The sequence below is a fragment of the Hyperolius riggenbachi genome, chromosome 3, assembly GCF_040937935.1.
Source record: "Hyperolius riggenbachi isolate aHypRig1 chromosome 3, aHypRig1.pri, whole genome shotgun sequence".
NCBI lineage: Eukaryota > Metazoa > Chordata > Amphibia > Anura > Hyperoliidae > Hyperolius > Hyperolius riggenbachi.
In genome coordinates this window covers 248,198,653-248,221,172 of record NC_090648.1, presented here as the reverse complement: position 1 = coordinate 248,221,172, position 22,520 = coordinate 248,198,653, and the positions used below count along the sequence as shown (strand labels likewise).

Here is a 22,520-nt window from a genome sequence, read left to right as displayed (position 1 = left end):
AACATTAAATGTATGAAGGAACAGAACTACCTGCACCTCCTCCTCCTCTTCCACTTCATTACTGTTGGAGTCTGGATAGGAACACACTGCTGAGTCCTCCCTGGAAAAAAAATGGAATGAAAAATTACTTCCTGTGTACACTAGAACACATATTTAAAGCACCACGATCGCGGAAAACTCTAAAATTTTAAATGCATGTACGGTATATGCATAAAAAAAAAAAAAAAAACACCTTTGTTCTAGAAAAAAAAATAGCACTATAAATGCATTTTTTCTAACAGTGCTGTCACTTGTCATAGCTTATAAAACTCCTGTCAGATGGTTACTGATTACCGTAAGTGACAGCAAAATAGGAGAAAAGTTATTTATAGTGCATTTCACTCTGGTAGAAATATACTTTTTATACAGATGCATTTAAATTTATAATTTTTGCAACAGCGGTGCTTTAAGAGTGCAGGCATAAGTTTGCACAACCCCAGGTACATGGATACAGTAGATTAAAACACACAGGAAGCTTAAAGTAAGTTATCATATGGTGAATGTCGTGAATTCTCATCCCAGTCATAACAATGGTACCTAACAAAAGAATCAGGAGTGCTCATAAAATGCCCGATAAACACCACCTAGTTTAATGAATGAAATATTATGTATGTGACAAGAAAGAAATGAATACATTTCCACTGTTGGTTATCCTGGTTATGTGCTATAGTACCATGCCTTATAAGACTTCAAATTATACACACCAACCAGAATACTCTTAACTGATCATTCTCATAGGAATTCTACATTGACTGGCTATGGTTTTTGTTTTCCTGGTTGACAATTTGTTTTTACAAGGTCTGCTTCAGCTTGGTTTGTGCATTATCTAACCACTTTGTAAACAAGAATTTTATTACGCCTGGTACACACGATGCAATTTCCTAAACAGATTCAGTCAAATCAATAATTTCCAACAGGTCTGATCTGATTTCTGATCAGAAAATCGTTCAGAATAACAATAAGAAATAAGATCAGACCTGCCGGAAATAATAGATTTGATGGTCTGATGGGAAATTGCATTGTGTGTAACAGACTAAAGAGATTGTCACAAATGGGCATTTCAAAGACTCTAAATATCCACTGTTACCAAGATGATCTTTCATAAGTAAGACACAGCTGTTTGCCCTGTGTATTTACTTTTTTTGCCTTGGAGATCTTACACTGTGCACTGAAAGAATACTTATAATAAAACAATCACAGCACAGTTACGAGTCAAAAGTGCTTTTTGGTTACACAAGAAAAACAAATTAAAAGTGGCATTGAATGACAAATGTGAAAAGTACATCTCAGGCAGTAATCATGGAACAGCAGCAAGATCAGTGAAGAACCATTATGGAAAGAGGAGTAGTTACAATAGATTCATATATTTCACAGATACACAGACAAAGTGGCAATATGACCTTCTAGATAGGATAAGGCTACCTTCACAGCGGGTGTTGTGTTTTGTCCCCTATAAAAGCAGAACCGCAACAAGGTGTAATAGTTGCCGTGCATATTATGTCTCATAAAGGGAAGCAATTAAAAGTATGCTTTACTGTCATCGCTAACTTGCACATTTTGCGGTTACGCACTGCATGCAGTGGGTTGGAATGTTGTACACCACACTGTGAACATCGCATAGGGGTATCATCGCAGTTCGATGTTCCAGCTACAATGTGGCCGTTAAATTGCAATGCACCACTGTGAACGAACACCACTGTTTATTTAAAAAATAAAATTTCAGGCGCTCCTGACATCATTTGTATTAGACAAAAAAAAAAAAAAAAGTCAGTCAATACCAGCTAACTCAAGTATTAGAGACAGGCAGCAAGAGACATGCAAAATCAGAAACAGATACACACTACAGGGATAACAAGAAACTGTACCTTCCAGAGACGACTAGAGTTCCATCATCCAGCAAGTAGTCTTTCACATTTTCTGGCAGTGGAATTATAACACTATACAAAAGAAGTAAACACAAGTCGTATGAGAGAACAGAGGTTGTGCTCAACTTACAGTTATAACTCCAACTTTAAAATAACCATCACAAAACACACCAGCTTTTTAACATATATGTTTTTACTGAAGTACGACAATAGAAGAGTCTTTGTTTTACAAGCAAGACAACAAGACAACCTGCCTTGCATTGTCAGTTGTTACTGAGATGGAAGTGATCACTCCCAATTGTGCATACATATAGACAACCTGTGGATGTGAGGTAAACTCCTTAACATGAAATGAATGTGTCATGGCAGTATACCCAATGATGCTGCTGTGGTGGAGGAAATCATTTATTTTCATGCTTCAAGTCTAGATTAAGGGGAATTAAATATAATATTTGAAGTAAGAGACCTCCCAGAGACAAAGTAAAAGTATGCTGAGGAGAATGAACAAATACATTTTATTAAAAAAAAACAAAACAAAAAAAAAAAACCACCACCACCACACACATTTAAATGCAAGCCTGAACAAAAAAATAAATGTACCGTAATGAATTGTGGGTACTTTTCCGTTAGCCGGGCGCATCCTCTAGGTGGCGATAATTACTATTCCCCCTCCAGGATAGTAGGGAAAGATGCAACTCTGCTGGAGTTCTAACGCCACCTAGAGGATGTGCCCGGCTAACGGAAAAGAACCGAATTGTGTCTGTGGTAGCAATGGTAAACAAAAAGCACCAACAAAGCCAGTGTGCAAATATAGTTACCGTAAAAAGGTTATATGTTACAGCAGGAGAGGTAATGTATACCAGATATGTTAATAGCAGGGGCACACATGGAAGTACATGTGGTAAGCAATATATCTATCCGAGTTTAATTATATTCCAACAGCGATGAAACTGTGAAGAAACGCGGAAAAGCCGCCGTCTCTCAAGGTGAGGCGACTGTCTCCGCCTCCAGCATGGCGTCAACGCGGAAAAACCGCTGCATGCCGCATAGGCAGAGCGGCGGAATCCACATTGGGAACAGCGGAATCCGCATTGGAAAAGGCGGATTTCGCATTGGAACTGGATACATTGCAAGACAGTTCTAGTGTGGCTGGGACTGATAGTCCACCAGGATTCAGAGTAACGCGCGCGCGCGCACAGAGACAGAGCTTATATAACAGCCAGAAGTGAGTCAGCTGACCAGGCTGGTCAGCTGACATTTTCCACAACTCTTATTGGTCCAGCAATTAGGGAGGTCCTGGAAAGGTCCTTGGGTATATATACTGCTGGCTGTTCACTTGTTCCTTGTCTGGCGTTGCGATCACATACGTGGGAGCACCCAGCTCCGTAGTCAGATCCGCAAGTGTGCCGGGACCAGCTGGAGCTGTAATCCTACACTTAGCTAGATTCTGTTGATAGCTAAAGTACTAGTTTGATTGTGATTATCTGTTATGACCCTTTGCCTGCCTGACTATCCTCCTGAACTCTGATCTTGCACCTCGATATTTCTGATACTCTGTTGCCGAACTCCGGCTCGTTCCTAGACTCTGCTTCTGCCTCCTGATTTTGTACCTCGATATTTCTGATACCCTGTTGCCGATACCCTGCCTGTACTTAGACTCCGCCTTTGCCTCCTGATCTTGTACTTTATCTGTCCGTGTGTGTATGACCTGGCTTGTCCGACCTCGAGAACCGACCTTACTATTGGAGGCGGTTCCCCGTCCTGTCAGTGACACCTCCTCCTGAGTGTCACTTTCAGACCATCCTTCCTACTGTCAGTCTGACTCCTCCCGTCTTGGAGAGCTCAGGTCTGCGGAAGGAATCTGTGCAGTACTCCTTGCTGCACTGAGGCCTAGTCCTCTAAGTGTTACCGTTACACCAAACACTACACTCTACTCAGGTGAACAGAGGTTAGCGAGTATATCGGATTGTCAGTGATACTGCAGATCACTTATAATCTGGTATACATCTGTATTCCCAGTGATACTGCAGATCACCGGTAATCAGATCCTCTCTGTGCTTCACCGATCGTTACAGAAACATTTGTAAAAAAGCATACCACCTTGCCACAGTGCACTAATAGTCATTAGATCTTGTCTCAGCTCAGCTGTCACTGCTGGCTACAGCACCCCTCCACACCCACAGAAAGAATGATCATCAATTAAAAGAGACGGCTGGAGCTTCCTCGTTGGACGGATGTCTTTTTTCAACCAAACTACCTATGTAACTATGTAAGGTATGCAAGTGACAGTTTCTCTCCAGTCAGGACCTAGTCGGTCTATAGGGTAACCCTCACTGATAAGGAATTAGGCCTGGAACCCACTTTAAGATTGAACCAGCGGTGTGTGCAGTGATTCCTAGGGTGATTGCCCTGTACAGCGCTTCCTATTAGTAATATTACTGATTCAAGTTTTTTTTCATTTATTTATTCTACTTACCAGGTGTCTGGCTTCTAGCCATAGCCCCGCCCTCTAAAGGAAGAGGCCATTGGTGCTTCTCTAGGACTAATCACAGAAGCGCCTGTGATACTTCACAAAATCAGGGCCACCTGCAGTTAATGTTATGCGCACTGCATCGTGCATTGCTAAGGAAGCGATGCGAGTAACTAAGGAAGGCACACTCCTTACATGGCAGCGCGCACTGCTATGTAAGGTGTGCATAGGGTGCACTACGGCACATTAAGCAGCGCTGCTTGATGAATCAAGCCTCGAGAGCCTTCCCTCTACATAGGTAAGTATCTATTTTCCCCCACTCGCCTCAGGTTCACTTTAAAGGACAACTGAAGTGATAGGAATATGGAGGCTGACACATTTATTTTCTTTTAAGCAATACCAGTTGCCTGACTGTCCTGCTGGTCCTCTGTCTCTAATACTTTTAGCCATAGACCTTGAACAAGCATGCATCAGATCAGGTGTTTCTGACAATATTGATAACAAGATTAGCTGCATTCTGGTTTCTGGTGTTATTCAGACACTTCTGGTGACAAATAGATGAACAGGGCTGCCAGGCAACTGGTATTGTTTAACCACTTAAGGACCACAGGCCTTACCACCCAAACAAGCCCCTCCCCCAAGGAACCAGGCTATTTTTTAAAAATTAGGCCACTGCAGCTTTAAGGGCTCGCTGCAGGGCCGTACAACTCAGCACACAAGAGATTCCCCATCCCCTTTTCTGCTCACCAACAGAGCTTTCTGTTGGTGGGCTGTAATTGCTCCTAGAATGTTGGCTTATTTTTTAATAAATATTTTTTTTAAAAATAAATAAGTCCTTTTTTTATTGTTTATTTCCCCAGCCCTCCCTCCGCCAGCCTATAACAGCGATCAGCTGTCATAGGCTTCAGCCAATGAGAGCTGATTGCTCTCCTGCGTCCCAGGGGGACAGCCGTGTCACACGGCTGTCCTCAGTACATTGCTGCATGATGTAAATAGACGGCAGTTTTGGCGTCTAATGGTCCATAGCGGCAATCGCCGCTGAGAGACTGACGGAGCAGAGCATCAGCGCGCACAATCTCCAGCAAAACACGCCCCCAGATCGAGTCCTGGGGCTGCCGCTCCGCTCATGCCCATTGGCGTGAGGCGGACGTTAAGTAGTTAAACAGTAATAAATATGCCAGCCTCCATATTCTTCATATTTCAGTTGTCCTTTAAAGAGAGTCTGAGGCCTAAATAAAAAACAAAAAAAAACACACACAAACCTAAGGAGAGGGAAGGCTCTGGGTCAGCATGCATTCTCGTGCATGCACAGTATGGAGCGGCCCGTCTTCGGGAGCATTCAGGCTCCCTAAGACTGCCAAAGCCTCCCATAGCGGAAGAGAGAGCAGTCCCCGACCTATTAGTCGGAAACAGCTAAAAGGAAAGACAGCAGTGGAACGAGGGGACCGTGGGAGGAACGGGAAGGCTCTATAGGACCCCGAGTCTTCCCTCTCCTTAGGTTAGTATCTGTTTTTGTTTTTTACTTCACGCTCACTTTAAAGGGAAACTGTGATGAAAACCTTTTAAATGTAACCTTTTAAGCCGCATGAATGTGAGTCTCACGTCCGCGGCCGGTGCTTTTCTATCTGCAGGGATGTTAGACTCATGTCCGTGCAGTTTGCGGGTGTTATAATTTAAGTAGGCCTCAGTTATTTGGACTGAGTTAGTCAAAAAGGCTTGGGGAGCAGACCTGCCCTTTAAGGGGATTTTCTCTGAGAGAGAAAATCTGCAGTTCTGTCAGCAGAACCAGAACATACCAAGAAGCTGTTCTATGGACAAGGCCACAGGTCTCCCTGACCTGTGCATGTACACCACTAGAACAGTAAACATCAGCCATATTTACTAAAACACCAAATTCCATGTATGTATGTCAAAAGCCTCATTAAATATTAATCGAGTAGGTGTGTATGATGACACCACGAGTGGGTCCACCAATAGTCTGATCTAGGGGATGGCGAAGATGATGTCATATTTAACTCTTTCCTAGTCGGTATTAAACCCCAAGTGAGCGATGGGAGCTCACTCTGCTTCTTACTTTCACACTAGCTCTCAATGCTGACTGGAACCTCTAAGTATTTTTCATTCTATATGTAATCTGATATAATGTATGCTGTACATAGGTAGTCTAGTGTAACGTAGGTTAGAAAGAAGGTACCTGATTGACTTCAGCAGGAAGTTTAATCAAGAAGCTTGTAACGCAACATGAAGATTGGCGTGGCTAGGATATGATGAACTGTGTCTATCTGTATTTCTGTTTCCTGAATAAATAACGTGAATATTGAAGAAACCTGAGAAAGTCTATCTCCTGCTTGCTGTGATGAGTCGTATGTGCAACTCTTGCTGATGAGTTGCTGGTGCCGGAAAAAGGTGATTAGAACAGTTTATAACAGCGGGGTTACACGCAATCGTGCGGGCAGAAGACAGCGATCACAATGTCCCGGAAACAGGGGGATTGGCAGCAGGGGACATAAGAATGAGAATGTAAAAACAAAAACAGTATCATTCTCAGATTTAGTACCAATCATGCCGCCATGCTCCCTCCCACCGCTGATCGTTAGATTAATGATAGGGAACTTTTTCCCATTCATTCATCTCCCCTCTAGGTCGCCATGATCACCGGTATCAATGAGATGCCGGAGTCACTTCCGAAGTAACACAGTCACGCATTACTTCCTATTTGCATACTTATTGTACAAAATAGAAAATAATATGCGAGGACATCTTGTGACCAAATAGTAAAATTACACCTACAGACATTACGGACTAAATTTGTTTTTTATTATGCATGTCAAGAGGGTATATTATTATTAAATGATGGGCTTGTAATTAGTGATGGATGTAAAACTGAAAAAAATGCACCTTTACTTACAAATTAAATATGGTCACCATACATTGTAGTAGGGATATCATTTAAACGTTGCAATAACTGAGACAAAAGGGCAAATAAAATGTGCGGCTTTTATCCACAATTTTACCTTTTATTTTAAAACTATAATGGCCTAAGAGTAAAAATAATGATTTTTTCCCATAATGCATAGAATAATGTACCACCCAAAGAAAGCCTAACTGGTGGCGAAAACAAGGTATAGAGCATTCCGTTGTGATAAGTAGTCATAAAGTTATCCGGGAATAAATGGGAGAAGCGCAGAAATGTGAAAATTTCTCTCGTCCATAAGGGGACAACAACTCGCGGCCTGAAGTGGTTAAAGTGTACCTGAACTGTAACCCCCCCCCCCCCAAAACCATGGGTACATACATCAGTAAAGAGAAGCCCCTGGATAGTTCAGAGGTTTCCCCTATCTTCAAGCCCCCTCCATTCCTGCACTGTGACCCTTGAACATATTCAACAAAATTGTTGAATACGTTGCCAACAGCCTTGCTTTATAGTGTACCTGAGATGACAAGAATGTTTGGGTAGCAGCGAACGTATAAAACCGACAGACTGTGTAGGTGTGTATTATTTCACCAGATCTGTGTCAGAATATATCAATTTGGAAATTCCGTTTGGACCATATATGTATACATACATGCGCAATCAGACACACCCTACTACATATAGGCGTGGGTCTATAACGGAATTATTGCGCATATATGGTCGGACCAAACAAGGATCCCTCAGCTTGTACCGATTTGGGAGTTTCTATTGGACAATGTGTGTACATATAAATGCGCAATCAGACGTTACCCTAGTACATATAGGAGTGGGTCTCAACTAAGCCAAAAGCGCATATTGGTCATATGTGTACACATATATGCGCAATCAGACGCACCCTAATACATATAGGAGTGGGTCTCACATAAGCCGAGTGCGCATATAGGTCAAAATAATCAGAAAATCTCCGATTTATATCGATTGGAGGGTTTCCATTTGACCGCATGTAACATATCTGCGCAGTCAGATGCACCCAGTTGCATGTCCCCCATGGCGACGGGGGAAGCCAAACAGGAAATTCCGTTCTGAACGGGATTTTCTGTTTGCTCTGATTGCCGGAGACGATCGGAAGGGGGATGCCACTGCACAGCGGCTATCATGTAGCTAGCGCTAGGCTAGCTACATGATTTAAAAAAACAAATTAAAGTGCTGCATTGGGGAGGTTAAGGTTACAGACAATATTTAGGGGTTATATACAGCAATACAGGAATACAAGAAAAAACAGATCACGCAGCACAGTATGAGTACAAGGTAATGCTTAGTCAGTCACTGGATGGGAGCATTGGAATTAGGCCACATACACACATCTGATCATAGTCTTTGGAAAATGAAAGATCATAGACCAATTTTACCCCCTTCCATGTAGTATGAGAGCCATACTCTACACAGTCTATTCTATGGAGCTGCACTCCCCATCAGATAAAAATCTTTGCAAGATGCTGCACACAAAAGATCAGTATCTGCAAAAGATCTGTTCCTGCCAAAAATCCATTCCTGCAAATTGCAATGATAGTCTATGAGATCTGCAGATCATCATACACACGATTTAACTGACATTCATCTGCAGATCTGAAAATCCATCCAGGTGGATCTGATCTGCAGATGAATGTCTGTTAAACAAGGTGTGTATGATGATCTGCAGATATCATAGACTGTGAATGTATTTTGCAGGAACGGATCTTTTGCAGGAACAGATCTTTTGCAAATACTGATCTTTTGAATGTCTACAGCATCTTTGTGTGCAGCATCTTGCAAAGATTTCTATCTGATGAGGAGTTCAGCTCCATAGAATAGACTGTGAAGGTATGGCTCTCATACTACATGGAAGGGGGTAAAATTGGTCTGTGATCTTTCATTTTCAAAAGACTATGGTCTGATGTGTGTATGAGCCTTAAGGCAAGTTGAGTTCACTCAAATGCATAGCATGAGTGCACAGTAATGGAGGTGCATGAACAGGTAGGACACAAAAGGAGGAGGACCCTGCCTGAAGGCTTACAATCTAGAGGATACTGAATATTTAGTAGTATTACTACTACTGTACTAGTACTACTGCAGAGGTGCCCACACTTTTTCAGCTTGTGAGCTACTTAAATTAGCAAGTCAAAATGATCTACCTATGTTCAATTTTAGGAGCACACTCAGTATATACTGAATGGAAAATGTAGTGGGGTCGGGATCTACCAGAAGTCCTTTGCGATCTACCTAATGGGCACCCCTGTACTACTGTATTCAGTAGTGGAGCATTGCGGGTAACCACAAATGTTCACATAAAGCTGAATTTTTGCAAGTTTCCTTCTGTTTTAAGAAGGCAACTTTCACCAAACATTGCTTATTAATAGGAGGGCTTTTCAGTCTCTTTTATCCCCTATACATTCCTAGTGGTTTGGGTCACCCCAAGCTGCTTGGTTACTCTGTTTTGTTTTGAAAGAAACGTAAGTATGTGTACATAACTATTTACCAGTTTGCTGCCATAATGCTGATTTATTAAAGTTAGCCTAAGCCCTGCACGCAGTAGAGGCATGTGCAAATAAGCAGCATAGAGGTAATGACGTTTGTGGTTATGACATGGCCAAAAGAAGTGCAGCTCATTTACGTGTGAATGCCCTGAAGGCAAAGTAAAACCCATTCTGCTTGGTCTAATAAGTCACAGCAGCCAGATTGTGTACAAAGCTTCCAGCACTATAATATCCTTCATGTGAAGATCCATTGCCTGAATTCCACCTCACCTCCTAATACTGAGTCTCTTGAATCTGGGATACCACACAGAAAACTGGCAATTTACCACCTGCTCCTTCTTCATGCTGAATCCACAGGGAGAGGAAGTGTGTCACGCCTAATACCATCCCCGGAAAACAACACTTGGAACCTGTGAGACACGAAACTTTAGAAATCTGCATTGTGAGAAGATAAAGTGCATCGCGTACTCTTTTCTCACTGTTCAAACAGCCGCTGTTTTATCATACGAGGAATAAAGTGCAGTACTTCTCCCCAGGAAGCAGAGTTTTATTTTCGTGTCTTGCTTGGTTCCTAGTGTTAACTTCCGGGGATGGTGTTTGGTGTGACACACTTCCTGTCCCGGTGGATTCCGAAAGAAGGTGTGTGGTAGTTCAGATTCTAGATACTAGTTCAGCTGGTGAGGAGGCATTGAGTTTGTTGATCGTCACATACAAAATACTGAAGTAAGAAAGGACTTTCAGCATCCCCCTCCTCCCCTTGGACATTCAGGATGGGAGATAACAGTGAGTGCTGCGAGGTGTGTGCTGTGTGTGAATGTTGGAGTGTGTGTTTATAGGGTTATCCTACATTGTCGAGATGACCTACACTAATGATAGAATGATGGTGTAAACCATCGAGTTAACCTACAAATCGATATAACCTACATTAGAATTAATGGGTATTTGTTTGTTCTCCACACTGTAAATGCTAATAAATGATTTAAACATGACAATGTAGCAGATTTAGATGATTATTTATTTTGAAATTACCTACAGGTCAGTTTCGTCTACACTGTAATAATTAAAAATCAGAAATTTTACAAAGTACTTCAGTGAGGTATATATTTTGAGATATGATAAACTTTCAATTTTAATGAGGCAGTTTATTTAATCCTACAGACAACATTCCAGACTGTAGGACAGAATGATGATGTAGGTTAGCTAGATGAACAAAACCATCGAAATAGCCTACACGTCAGAATATCCTACATTAAACAAATTGCACCAAATCATTATAGTTAAAAGTGCTTCATCGCCTTACGTAAAGAGAAGGTAGCCTCCGGTTCCTAATGAGGCTGTACCTGTGCAATTTACCTTCAATTCCAGCCTACCAAATGAGATAATAGGAATGTATCCTGACTGTAGGAGAAAATAATGATGTAGGTTAGCTAGATGAACTAAACCGTCACAATAACCTACACGTCAAAGCATCCTACGTCCTATTCTTTAGCTCATGTTAATTCTTTTTAAAAGTGCTTCATCGCGTTACGTAAAGAGAAGGTAGCCTCTGGATCCTAATGAGACTGTACCTGTGCAATTTACCTTCAATTCCAGCCTACCAAATGAAATATCAGTCAGAAATCCTGACTGTAGGATAAAATGATGATGTAGGCTAGCTAGATGAACTAAACCGTCAAAATAGCCTACATGTCAAATCATCCTACCTTCCAATCTTTGGCTCAATATCATACTTTTTAAAAGTGCTTCTTCGCCTTACGTATAGAGAAGGTAGCCTCTGGATCCTAATGAGGCGTTACCTGTACATATAACCTTCCATGCCAGCCTACCAAAAGTGACAATTGTCATTTAATTGTATAGTAGGAAATATTGATAATGTAGAATAGCTAGACAAATATGTCGGAACCTCCTTCTCCCTATGTAACTGTGCAATATTTGACATTTAAAAAAAGTGCCTCAGTGTGGTACTTACTAATAATCCTAACGTAATCCTAAGGACCCTTTTCCATTGCTGAAGTGATGTGAATGCGACTACCTCGCCGCATCACATCACTTCCACTCCCGTTCGTGTCATGCGAAAGTGTATGGAGGGGACTGCGGCTGTGCGGGAATGTACAGCAGGCTGCAGATTCTCTAATCGCTCTGCACCGCTCCGCATGTAATGCTCGCAATGGAAACTCCTCCCTGGCGGTAAGCCCGTGCTGAGCACGGGCTATGCCGCCGGGAGGCACCGCTCAGGCCCCGCTGGGCCGATTTGCATAATTTTTTTTTTTGCTGCACGCAGCTAGCACTTTGCTAGCTGCGTGCAGTGCTCGATCGCCGCCGCTACGCCGCTATACGCGTCGCCGCAGCCGCCCCCCCCCCCAGACCCAGTGCGCTGCCTGGCCAATCAGTGCCAGGCAGCGCCGTGGGGTGGATCGATGACGTCATCCCGCCCCGTCGCCATGGCGACGGGGGAAGCCCTCCAAGAGATCCCGTTCTTTGAACGGGATCTCTTGATCTCCGATCGCGTTCCTGGCCACAATAGCGCCATCTATGCTGCTATAGCATATATCATATACCATATAGCAGCATAGAGGGTGCTAATGTGTCTGGGAACGCGAAGAATCACTCGCGTTCCCAGCCTGTCAGCTCCTGTCACCGAAACAGGAAGTGGCTGCCGGTGGGGCCAGGAGGATCGGAGGGAGACGGCGAGGGCACCGGACAGCTGCAGGGGGCTATTGGATGCCCAAGGTGAGTAAAACTCATTTTTTTTTGTTTGACTTAAGTGTCCCTTTAAGGTTCACTTTAATGAGTCTTTCCACGTCCTCTTCACCCTCCAATCTAGCTTTATGAAGGGGACAATAGTAATTATTTAGGTTACTGTGATCCGGTGCTGGCGCAGTAGCCACTCCCAGCTCATCCTCCAGCGGAAATAACAGTGCCCAATTGGGTCCGCTTACTGTCCAGGCAGTAATGCACCTGTGTACACAGCCAACAAGCTTGTTGGTTGTTTTCGCTGTTAGGTGCAAGAATGAAGGGGGAGCCTCATTAGGATCCTGAGTCTTCCTCCTCCCGATTTAAGTACCCCACTGGGGCAACTTTTTTTTCCTTCAGGGTACTGTTTGAAGCATTTCCTATTGGTTAAACAAGCTTTGTACTTTAGCTATACTTAGTATAGCTAGAGCAGCAGCGGAGATCAGTCGTGTGTGGTGGCATGTGCGCGGAGATCTTTAATCAAGGTTTCTTGATCATATTGTCATGTGAATTATTTTTTTTTTTTTAAAGAAACCAGACCTGAGAAATAATGAAGATTTGATACTCGCCTGTGGCTTCCTCCAGCAGCATACTCTCGTCTGAGCATACGCTCCTCCCTGGTAACAGGGTCAGTCGCATCAGTCGTGATCTTCTGCGCAGAAGACCACAACTGAGCCTGTTACCAGGGCTGAACAGCAGGGGACTCAGAAGAGCATATGCTGCTGGAGGAAGCCACGGGCGAGTATCAAATCTTCATTATTTGTCAGCTCTGGTACACTTAAAAACGGGTAGACAACCTATGGCTTGGGAGCCAGATGTGGCTCTTTTGATAGCTACATCTGGATCAGAAACAAATCAGTAGGGGTTGATTCACTAAGCTACACTGCTCAAGCAGCGCAGCTCAGTGCGGCAGAGCAAGTAACATTTTAAAAGTAGGCACGCTACTGCTGTAGCATGCATTACTTAATTGCGCTAACCCAAAACGGCCACTCCAATTGTCCCACTCTGGACCCTGTCCCTGTCAGGTCCAGTGACTTTGTAGGACGAGATCCCCACACTTTGATGACCCAATACGCTGCCTGTCACTTAACAGGCAGCCTATTGGGCCTAAGTGCAGGGATCTCACCCTACAAAGTGAATCAACCCCCAAATCAGCTAGCTAATTGTATAAGCCATTAGTCGGTATTTCTCCTTTCTGGCTCTCGGGGAAATTGCTGAAACCCGAGAAGCTGAAGACATGTCTGACACTTCCGCTGCCCGGCAGATCAACTGTATACACATCACCATAGCAACAGGGAAGTGAGCCCTCTGCTGCGCATGCGCACTGTGACAGTTTGAAACATATTGTATGGCTCTCAGGGAAATACATTTTAAAATATGTGGCGTTTATGGCTCTCAGCCTGACCTCTGCTTTAAAAGGTAAGTATTCATAGTTAATTTAGAACATAAAATTTACTTCTCGCATTGTTGTTGGTTCTCGCTTTTTAACCCTTTGTGGAAATTGGTAATGCATATTATGCACTGCTATGCTCATTTCTCCTTGGAGGGGGCTGGTATCTGGTGGTCTCTTAAAGGGGACTCACAGATACCACCAAGAACCCCCCCCCCCCCAGGCATCGGAGCCCTAACCCTTCTGGGGCACTGGAGGTAGGGAAGAGCCCCTTGTCTGTTGGTTGGATTTGTCCGACCCCCCTCCTCCAGAGGCCCTCCCCATACCATGGACTATGTGGGCTGGTATAGTTCAGGGTGCAAAGCCCCATGCATGTCCTAAGTTTTTGTTTCCTGTAAATTTAAAATCGATGTTCTCAAAAATTAAAACGTCTTGAAAATATATTTTTCCATCCTTCTTAAAGTGACACTTAAGCCTACCAAACTTTTACTCAACTGGAAGGCCGCAATAGCAGTATAGGGGGCGCAATTGTGGCTGGGAACGCGAAGAATCACTTGTGTTCCCAGCCTGTCGGCCGGTGACTGCGAAACCGGAAGTGGCCGCCGGCAGGTCCAGGAGGATCGGAGCGAAGCTGCGAGGGCACCGAGCAGCTGCAGGGGGCTGAGGGAAGCCCCAGGTGAGTCAAATTCATTTTTTTTGGTAGGCTTAAGGTTCACTTTAACATGTCCTCCTTAACCACTCACCGACTGCCCACTGCACAGGGGCGGCCGGAAAGTGGATCCCGCCAGGACCGCCGCATGTACAATTGGCGGTGGTCCTTGTACGGGCATGGGCGGAGCGATTGCGTCATCCGTGACGCGACCCTCCGTCGGGGATCGATGGCCGGGGATTTAGCCTCCAGCTCGCCGGCACTTAGCAGCGCCGGCGGGCGGAGGAATAGAAATCACCGCCAATCCGTGAGTATAATAGGCTTTGTAATGTATACAAAGCCTATTATACAGGCTGCCTCCTGCCCTGGTGGTACCAGTGTCCGAGGGACCACCAGGGCAGGCTGCAGTCACCCTAGTCTGCACCCAAGCACACTGATTTCCCCCCCCCTGCCCCCTGATCGCCCACAGCACCCCTCAGACCCCCCCCCCCTGTTTGCGCCCAATCACCCATCAATTACTCCCTGTCACTATCTGTCGACATTTTTTTTATTCCCTAAACTGCCCCCTGCTCCCTCCTGAACACCCCCACCCCTCAGATTCTCCCCAGACCCCCCCCCCCCCCCCCTGTGTACTGTATGCCTCTAACCCCCTGTAATAACCCACTGATCACCTGTCAATCACCCATCAATCATCCCCTGTCACTGCCACCCATCAATCAGCCCCTAACCTGCCCCTTGCGGGCAATCTGATCACCCACCCACACCAATAGATCGTCCGCAGATCCGACATCAGATCACCTCCCAAGTGCATTGTTTACATCTGTTCTCTACCCTAAACACCCACTAATTACCCATCAATCACCCCCTGTCAGTCACTGCTACCCATCAGATTAGACCCCTATCTGCCCCCAGGGCACTCAATCACCCGCCCACACCCTCAGAATGCACTCAGACCCCAGCCCTGATCACCTCGCCAGTGCATTGCTTGCATCTATTCCCCCATCTAATCACACCTTGAGACACCCATCAATCACCTCCTGTCACCCCCTAGCACACCTACCCATCAGATCAGGCCCTAATTTGCCCCGTGTGGGCTCCTGATCACTCGGCCAAACCCTCAGATCCCCCTCAGACCCCCTTCCGATCACCTCCCCAGTGCATTGATTGCATCTATTTTCCCCTCTAACCACCCCCTGAGACACCCATCAATCACCTCCTGTCACCCCCCCTAGCACTCCTATTCATCAGATCAGGCCCAATACAACCTGTCATGTAAGAGGCCACCCTGCTTATGACCGGTTCCAAAAAATTCGCCCCCTCATAGACCACCTGTCATCAAAATTTGCAGATGTTTATACCCCTGAACAGTCATTTTGAGGCATTTGGTTTCCAGACTACTCCTCACGGTTTAGGGCCCCTAAAATGCCAGGGCAGTATAGGAACCCCATAAGTGACCCCATTTTAGAAAGAAGACACCCCAAGGTATTTAATTAGGCATATAATGAGTTCAAAGAAGATTTTATTTTTTATCACAAGTTAGTGGAAAATGACACTTTGTGAAAAAATAAAATAAAAATCAATTTCCGCTAACTTGTGCCAAAAAATAAAATCTTCTATGAACTCACCATACACCTAATGGAATACCTTGGGGTGCCTTTCTAAAATGGGGTCACTTGTGGGGTTCCTATACTGCCCTGGCATTTTAGGGGCCCTAAATAGTGAGGAGTAGTCTAGAAATCAAATGCCTCAAAATGACCTGTAAAATCCTAAAGGTACTCATAGGACTTTGGGCCTCTTAGCGCAGTTAGGGTGCAAAAAAGTGCCTCACATGTGGTATCGCCGTACTCAGGAGAAGTAGTATAATGTGTTTTGGGGTGTATTTTTACACATACTCATGCTGGGTGGGAGAAATCTCTCTGTAAATGGACAATTGTGTGTAAAAAAAATAAATCAAAAAAATTGTCATTTACAGAGATATTTCTCCCACCCAGCATGGGTATGTGTAAAAATACACCCCAAAACACATTATACTACTTCTGAGTATGACAATACCACGTGTGGGGTACTTTGCTGCAGCTTAACTGTGCTAAGGGGCACAAAGTCCAATGAGCACCTTTAGGCTTTACAGGGGTGCTTACCATTCAGTAACCCCCAAAATGCCAGGACAGTAAACACACCCCACAAATGACCCCATTTTGGAAAGTAGACACTTCAAGGTATTCAGAGAGGGGCATGGTGAGTCCGTGGCAGATTTCATTTTTTTTTTGTCACAAGTTAGCAGAAAGGAAAACTTTTTTTAAATTTTTGTCAAAGTGTCATTTTTCACTAACTTGTGACAAAAAAAAAAAAAAAAAATCTATGAACTAACCATGCCTCTCAGTGAATACTTTGGGATGTCTTCTTTCCACAATGGGGTCATTTGGGGGGTATTTATACTATCCTGGAATTCTAGCACCTCATGAAACATGACAGGTTCTCAGAAAAGTCAGATATGCTGCAAAATGGGGAAATTCACTTTTTGCACCATAGTTTGTAAACACTATAACTTTTACACAAACAAACAAAAAAACAATAAGTGTCTATTTATTGATCAAAGCCATGTAGCACAATAAATTTAGACAAAAATGTATGTAGAAATTTTACTTTATTTGAAAAATGTCAGCACAGAAAGTTAAAAAGTCATTTTTTTGACAAAATTCCTGTCTTTTTTGATGAACATAATAAAAAATAAAAATCACAGCAGCAATCAAATAGCACCAAAAGAAAGCTGTATTAGGGACAAGAAAAGGAGGTAAAATTCATTTAGTTGTAGGTTGTATGACCGAGCAATAAACCGTTAAAGCTGCAGTGGTCTGAATGTAAACAAAGTGTCTGGTCTTAAAGGGGTTTTAAGGCTACAGTCCTTAACCTCTTGAGGACTGCAAAAAAAAAACCCTAGTGACCTGACCAGGCCATTTTTTAGTAAAATAGGCCACTGCAGCTTTAAGGCTAAGGTGTAGGGCCACACAACACAGCATGATTCCCCCCCCCCCCCCCCTCCTTTCTCTCCACCAACAGATCTCTCTGTTGGTGGGGTCTAATCGCCCCCAGATTGTTTATTATTATTTTTGGTTTTTTTTGTTACTGTTTTTTATTACAAAAAGTATGTTTCTTTAAATATATTCCCTCCCTCCCCACAGCCAACCAATTATGGCGATCGGCTGTCATAGGCTTCTGCCTATGAGAGCCGATCGCTCTCCAGTGTCCCAGGGAGACAGCCGTGTCACACGGCTGTCCCCAGCACAGCGCTGCTGCCAATCGCAGCGCTGTACATGTAAATAGACGGCGATCACGCCGTCTAACAGTCTCCCGAGCGGCAATAGCCGCTCGGAGACTGACGGTGGGGCGGAGCTCCGTCCCCCCAAGCAGGAGATGCGCGCGCAGCCTGCACGCGATCTCCTGCATTAGCTGGCGCCCCAGGACTTTACACCAATCTGGGGCTGCAGCCGCGGCCACGCCCATCGGCGTGACGCGGTCGGCAAGAGGTTACGTGGTTAAAAAAAAAAAGATTTCTCACGTCCTCCTTATACCCTGCAAATGTGCACTATGGGGGCTTAATCATTAACCGCTGAAGTATTTTTCAGTCAATTTCCCACACTCTGAACATGAACTTTAAAGTAGATTTTTTATACCAAAAAACTGTCCTTAAAACAAACAAAAAAAATCTTAGTTTCCCATGTCCTCCTTAACTACCTAAAGATCTCTCCACAACCATGGGCGAGGCTGCGGCAGCCCCAGGCCTGCCTAACGCCAATTGGTGTGAAGTCCTGGAGCTGCAGTGTGCAGGAGATGCGCGTGCATCTCCTGCTTAGGGGGCGGAGCTTCACCTGCCTTCAGCGAAGCCGCCATCTAATTACATGTACAGCGCTGCGATCAGCAGCAGCGCTGTACTGGGGACAGCTGTGTGACACAGCTGTCCCCTCCATTGCCTCAGCAGTGATCAGCTGTCATAAGCTGAAGCCTATGACAGCCGATCTCAGGGATTGGCGGGCGGGGATACTGCATTAATGAATAAATAAATAGAAAAAATATTAAACACACAGATAAATATTTATATATAAAAAAATAAACATATTGGGGCAATCAGACCCCACCAACAGAGAGCTCTGTTGGTGGAGAGAAAAGGAGGGGGGGAATCACTAGTGTGCTAAGTTGTGCGGCCCTGCAGCTTGGCCTTAAAGCTGCAGTGGCCTATTAAGCAAAAACTTGCCTGGTCTTTAGGGTGGTTTAGCACTGTAGTCCTCATGTGGTTAAAGAGACTGTAATAAAAAAAAAATTCCTCTGTGGGATACTTACATCGGGAGGAAGAAGCTTCTGGGTCCCAATGAGGCTTGCTCATCCTTTGTAGTTTGGGAAATCCAGCGCTGGCTCCACCGAAAAAGTCCCTCGACAAGCCTGGCAAAGGTGCGCAGGCGTGGGCAATATTTACCTACCGCAATCCTGCACAGGCGCACTAGCAGCTCTTCATTTGGGTTAAGGCAGAAATAGCCGAACCCATTCATTTCCACTCTACTGCACAGGCATGAGTCCTTTGCACCTGCGCAGTAGAGCGGATACGATCGTGTTCGGCTATTTCTGCCTTGGCCCGAATTGAAAGCGGCTAGTGCGCCTGTGCAGGATCATGGTCAGTAAATATTTACCTTGCAGCAGTTCGGGGAGTCGGCGCTGGATTGACGGGACACCGGAGGACAGGGGAAGCCTCGTTAGGATCCAGAGGCTTCCCTCTCCCGAGGCAGGTATCCGCCAGAGGGTTTTTCTTTTCATTACAGATTTTCTTTAAAGCAGACCTCGACTCCTTCCTGTCACCTCTAAAAGATACGCAACAGCATAATAATCTTAAACAAAAAAAACCTTACTTTGTTACACCTGATGCAAATCTTAAAATAAATCTGCACCGTTTCTACTTTCTGAATCATGGAAGCAGACATATTGTTAACACATCCTATGCTTTCAAATGGCCTCATCTGCCATCTCTGCCGTGGCAGTCATGTGACACAGGAGAGAGATCAAATTACAACTTGTGATCGGACGCAAATGAGGAAAAAAACAGGCTAAACTCTCTAAATACAGAGTGCATTTCTTTATGTTTTCCTTCTGTCCTGTGCAAGAGTTCAGGTCCACTGTAGCCTCCCTGGTGGTAAGGACGAAGCTGCCCATACACTACAGGCCCATTCCCGTCTAATTTCTGCATGAAATCTTCAGGGAACCGGCTGAGCCCGCCGTGTCCGCACCACCAATGTATGAATGTGCCCCCCAGTGTGTGCATTTATACATTACCTGTCCAGTAGCAGCCTCCGCGCAGTGACCGTCCATCTTGCTGGGTTCTAAGTCATGTACACGATAGCACCGCGCGGAGGCCGACACCGGACAGGTAACCGATTTACATCCAATTCGATAATCGAATTCAAATCGCCAAGTTGTCTGAGGTATGGCCATCTGTAGTCTCCCACCCCCCTCCAACATTCAGGTACAGCCACACAGACACTGATAGTAACAGCAGCAGTCCATAGATCACCTTCCACCCCCCGCCCCAACATTCAGGTACAGCTGCATGCACACACCAATAGCAACAGCAGTCCATAGATCAGCCCCCCCCCCAACATTCAGGTACAGCTACACGCACACCGATAGTAAAAGCAGTCCATAGATCACCCCCCCCCCCCAACATTCAGGTACCGCTACACGCACCGATAGTAACAGCAGTCCATAGATCATCCCCCCAATATTCAGGTACAGCTACACACACACACACACACACACACACACACACACACACACACACACACACACACACACCTCCTCCCCCCCCCCCCCAACACACACAGTGTACGTGCACACACACACACACGTCCATAGAAACCCCCCCCCCCCATCATTTAGGTGCACACTTTACTAAGAGGAGCAGCAGATCTCCTACCTATACCCCACCAACATTCAGGTACACCCAGCCACACGTACACTACTGATATAAACAGCAAAAAGCTTCCTAATCCGCAGATCCAGATCTCCTCACACACCCCCTGCGCGCGACACATTCAGGCACGCTAATCTCCCACACCCCACCAAACAGCTAGCATGGTTACCTCGCTGTTATCACACATCTTTTTATAGTTAGCCATCCTAATCAACCTCTCCGCAAGTCCGCATAAATGTAGGGAGAAATGACAAGGGAGATGCAGAGCTTTCAATGACCATGCGCAGAGTAGGCGTGGTTAGTAATGCGCACGCGCAGTAGAAGATGTAGGGAGAATTGACGCGTAGGTCGTTCAGTTGGAGCACCCCCACTTCCCAAGTTCTGCCCTTACCCTCGTGAAGACCATTTTATCATTCAGCCAATGCAGGGTGGCTTGTCCAACCACCCACCCCCAAAAGCAAGTGTCTTCAGTGTTGTACCCCCATACCCCCTGTTCAAACATGGAAAAGTAGTGCAGTGTGTACAGTATAAAAAAAAAAAAAAAACTCTTACCCCTCCCCACACCCCCTGGCCAAAAATGCAGAGTATCGCCGCGGATATGGACCTGCTTCAGTACTCTTGTTTCTCCTCTGCAGTGCAGCTGGGCACTAGTCTACTTTAGGATTCCAATAGGTTGTATTAAAGAGTAACTGTTTGCCCCCAAAATGAAATTTAAATCTCTATTGCAATGTTTTATTTAGTATTTAAGTGAGCCAAAAAGCCAATGCAGAACTTAAAATCAGGTGCCGATATATTCTCACATCAAACAGCTGACCGCTCTGACACGGAGAGAGAGCGGGAGCACTTCCAGCGCCGCCACCGCAGAGCAGCCGCCGCCGTGCATCTCTCTCACATGTGATTCTCTCACATGTGACTCGGCGGCGGCTGCTTTGCGGTGGCAGCGCTGGAAGTGCTCCCGCTCTCTCTCCGTGTCAGAGCGGTCAGCTGTTTGATGTGAGAATATATCGGCACCTGGTCCTGGGGGGAGAGGGGGGTCGGGCAGACATAGTCATGCTCTGCATGCTCATCAGTATCTGATATGCGGCTTTGCGTCCGGAGCTTGGGCAAAAGGCTACATAGTAAAAAAATTAGATTGATTTTTAAGTTCTGCATTGGCTTTTTGGCTCACTTAAATGCTAAATAAAACATTGCAATAGAGATATAAATTTCATTTTGGGGGCTAACAGTTACTCTTTAATCACTTCACAACTGAGGGGTTTTACTACTTGAGCACCAGAGCAATTTTCACCTTTCAGCGCTCCTTCCATTCATTCGTCTAAAACTTTATCATTACTCATCGCAATGAAATGCACTATATCTTGTTTTTTTTTTCGCCACCAATTAGGCTTTCTTTAGGTGGGACATTATGCCAAGAATTATTTTATTCTAAATGTGTTTTAATGGGAAAATAGGAAAAAATGTGGGAAACCGGTTTTTTTTTTTTAGTTTTCGGCCATTATAGTTTTTAAATAATGCATGCTACTGTAATTAAAATCCATGAAATGTATTTGCCCATTTGTCCTGGTTATTACACTTTTTAACCACTTAAGCCCGAAGGGTTGACATTTTTTTACATCCGAGCAACTTTCACCTCCCATTCATTTGCCAATAACTTTATCACTACTCATCACAATGAATTGATCGGTGGGCTAGCGGCCAGCAGCGGGGGCGCGCGCAGCCTAACTGGACGAAAATTTTCGTCCAGTTAGGCTTAAGTGGTTAAATTATGTCCCTATCACAATGTTTGGCGCCAATATTTTATTTGGAAATAAAGGTGCATTTTTTTAAGTTTTGCGTCCATCCCTAATTACAAGCCCATAGTTTATAAAGTAACATTGTTATACCCTCTTGACATAAATATTTAAAGAGTTCAGTCCCTAATATAACTGTATTTTTTTTATTGTAATTTTTTTTTTATTACCAAAAAAATAAAATAAAATTGGGGAGTGTGGGAG

The 22,520-nt window shown here is 44.6% G+C and overlaps 2 protein-coding genes across 3 annotated transcripts in view; one reads left to right on the top strand and one right to left on the bottom strand.

Moving 5' to 3' along the window:
* LOC137563539 (translation initiation factor eIF2 assembly protein-like) overlaps positions 1-10,203 on the bottom strand; it is a 101,253-nt gene extending 91,050 nt beyond the window's left edge. Inside the window, exons 1-3 of one of the 2 annotated variants that reach the window (XM_068276127.1) lie at positions 10,072-10,203; positions 1,905-1,976; positions 31-100 (exon numbers count right to left, since the gene is read on the bottom strand). In XM_068276127.1, the coding sequence (XP_068132228.1) occupies positions 31-100; positions 1,905-1,976; positions 10,072-10,145 (216 nt within the window). In that variant the 5' untranslated portion in view covers positions 10,146-10,203. The remainder of the gene's footprint in view (positions 1-30; positions 101-1,904; positions 1,977-10,071) is intronic. The other variant, XM_068276128.1, reaches the window with a different exon arrangement.
* Positions 10,204-10,375: 172 nt separating this feature from the next.
* The window catches only part of LOC137563541 (ADP-sugar pyrophosphatase-like), a 45,316-nt gene continuing 33,171 nt past the window's right edge, over positions 10,376-22,520 (top strand). The window contains exon 1 of the mRNA XM_068276129.1: positions 10,376-10,440. Within this exon, the coding sequence (XP_068132230.1) occupies positions 10,392-10,440 (49 nt within the window). The 5' untranslated portion in view covers positions 10,376-10,391. The remainder of the gene's footprint in view (positions 10,441-22,520) is intronic.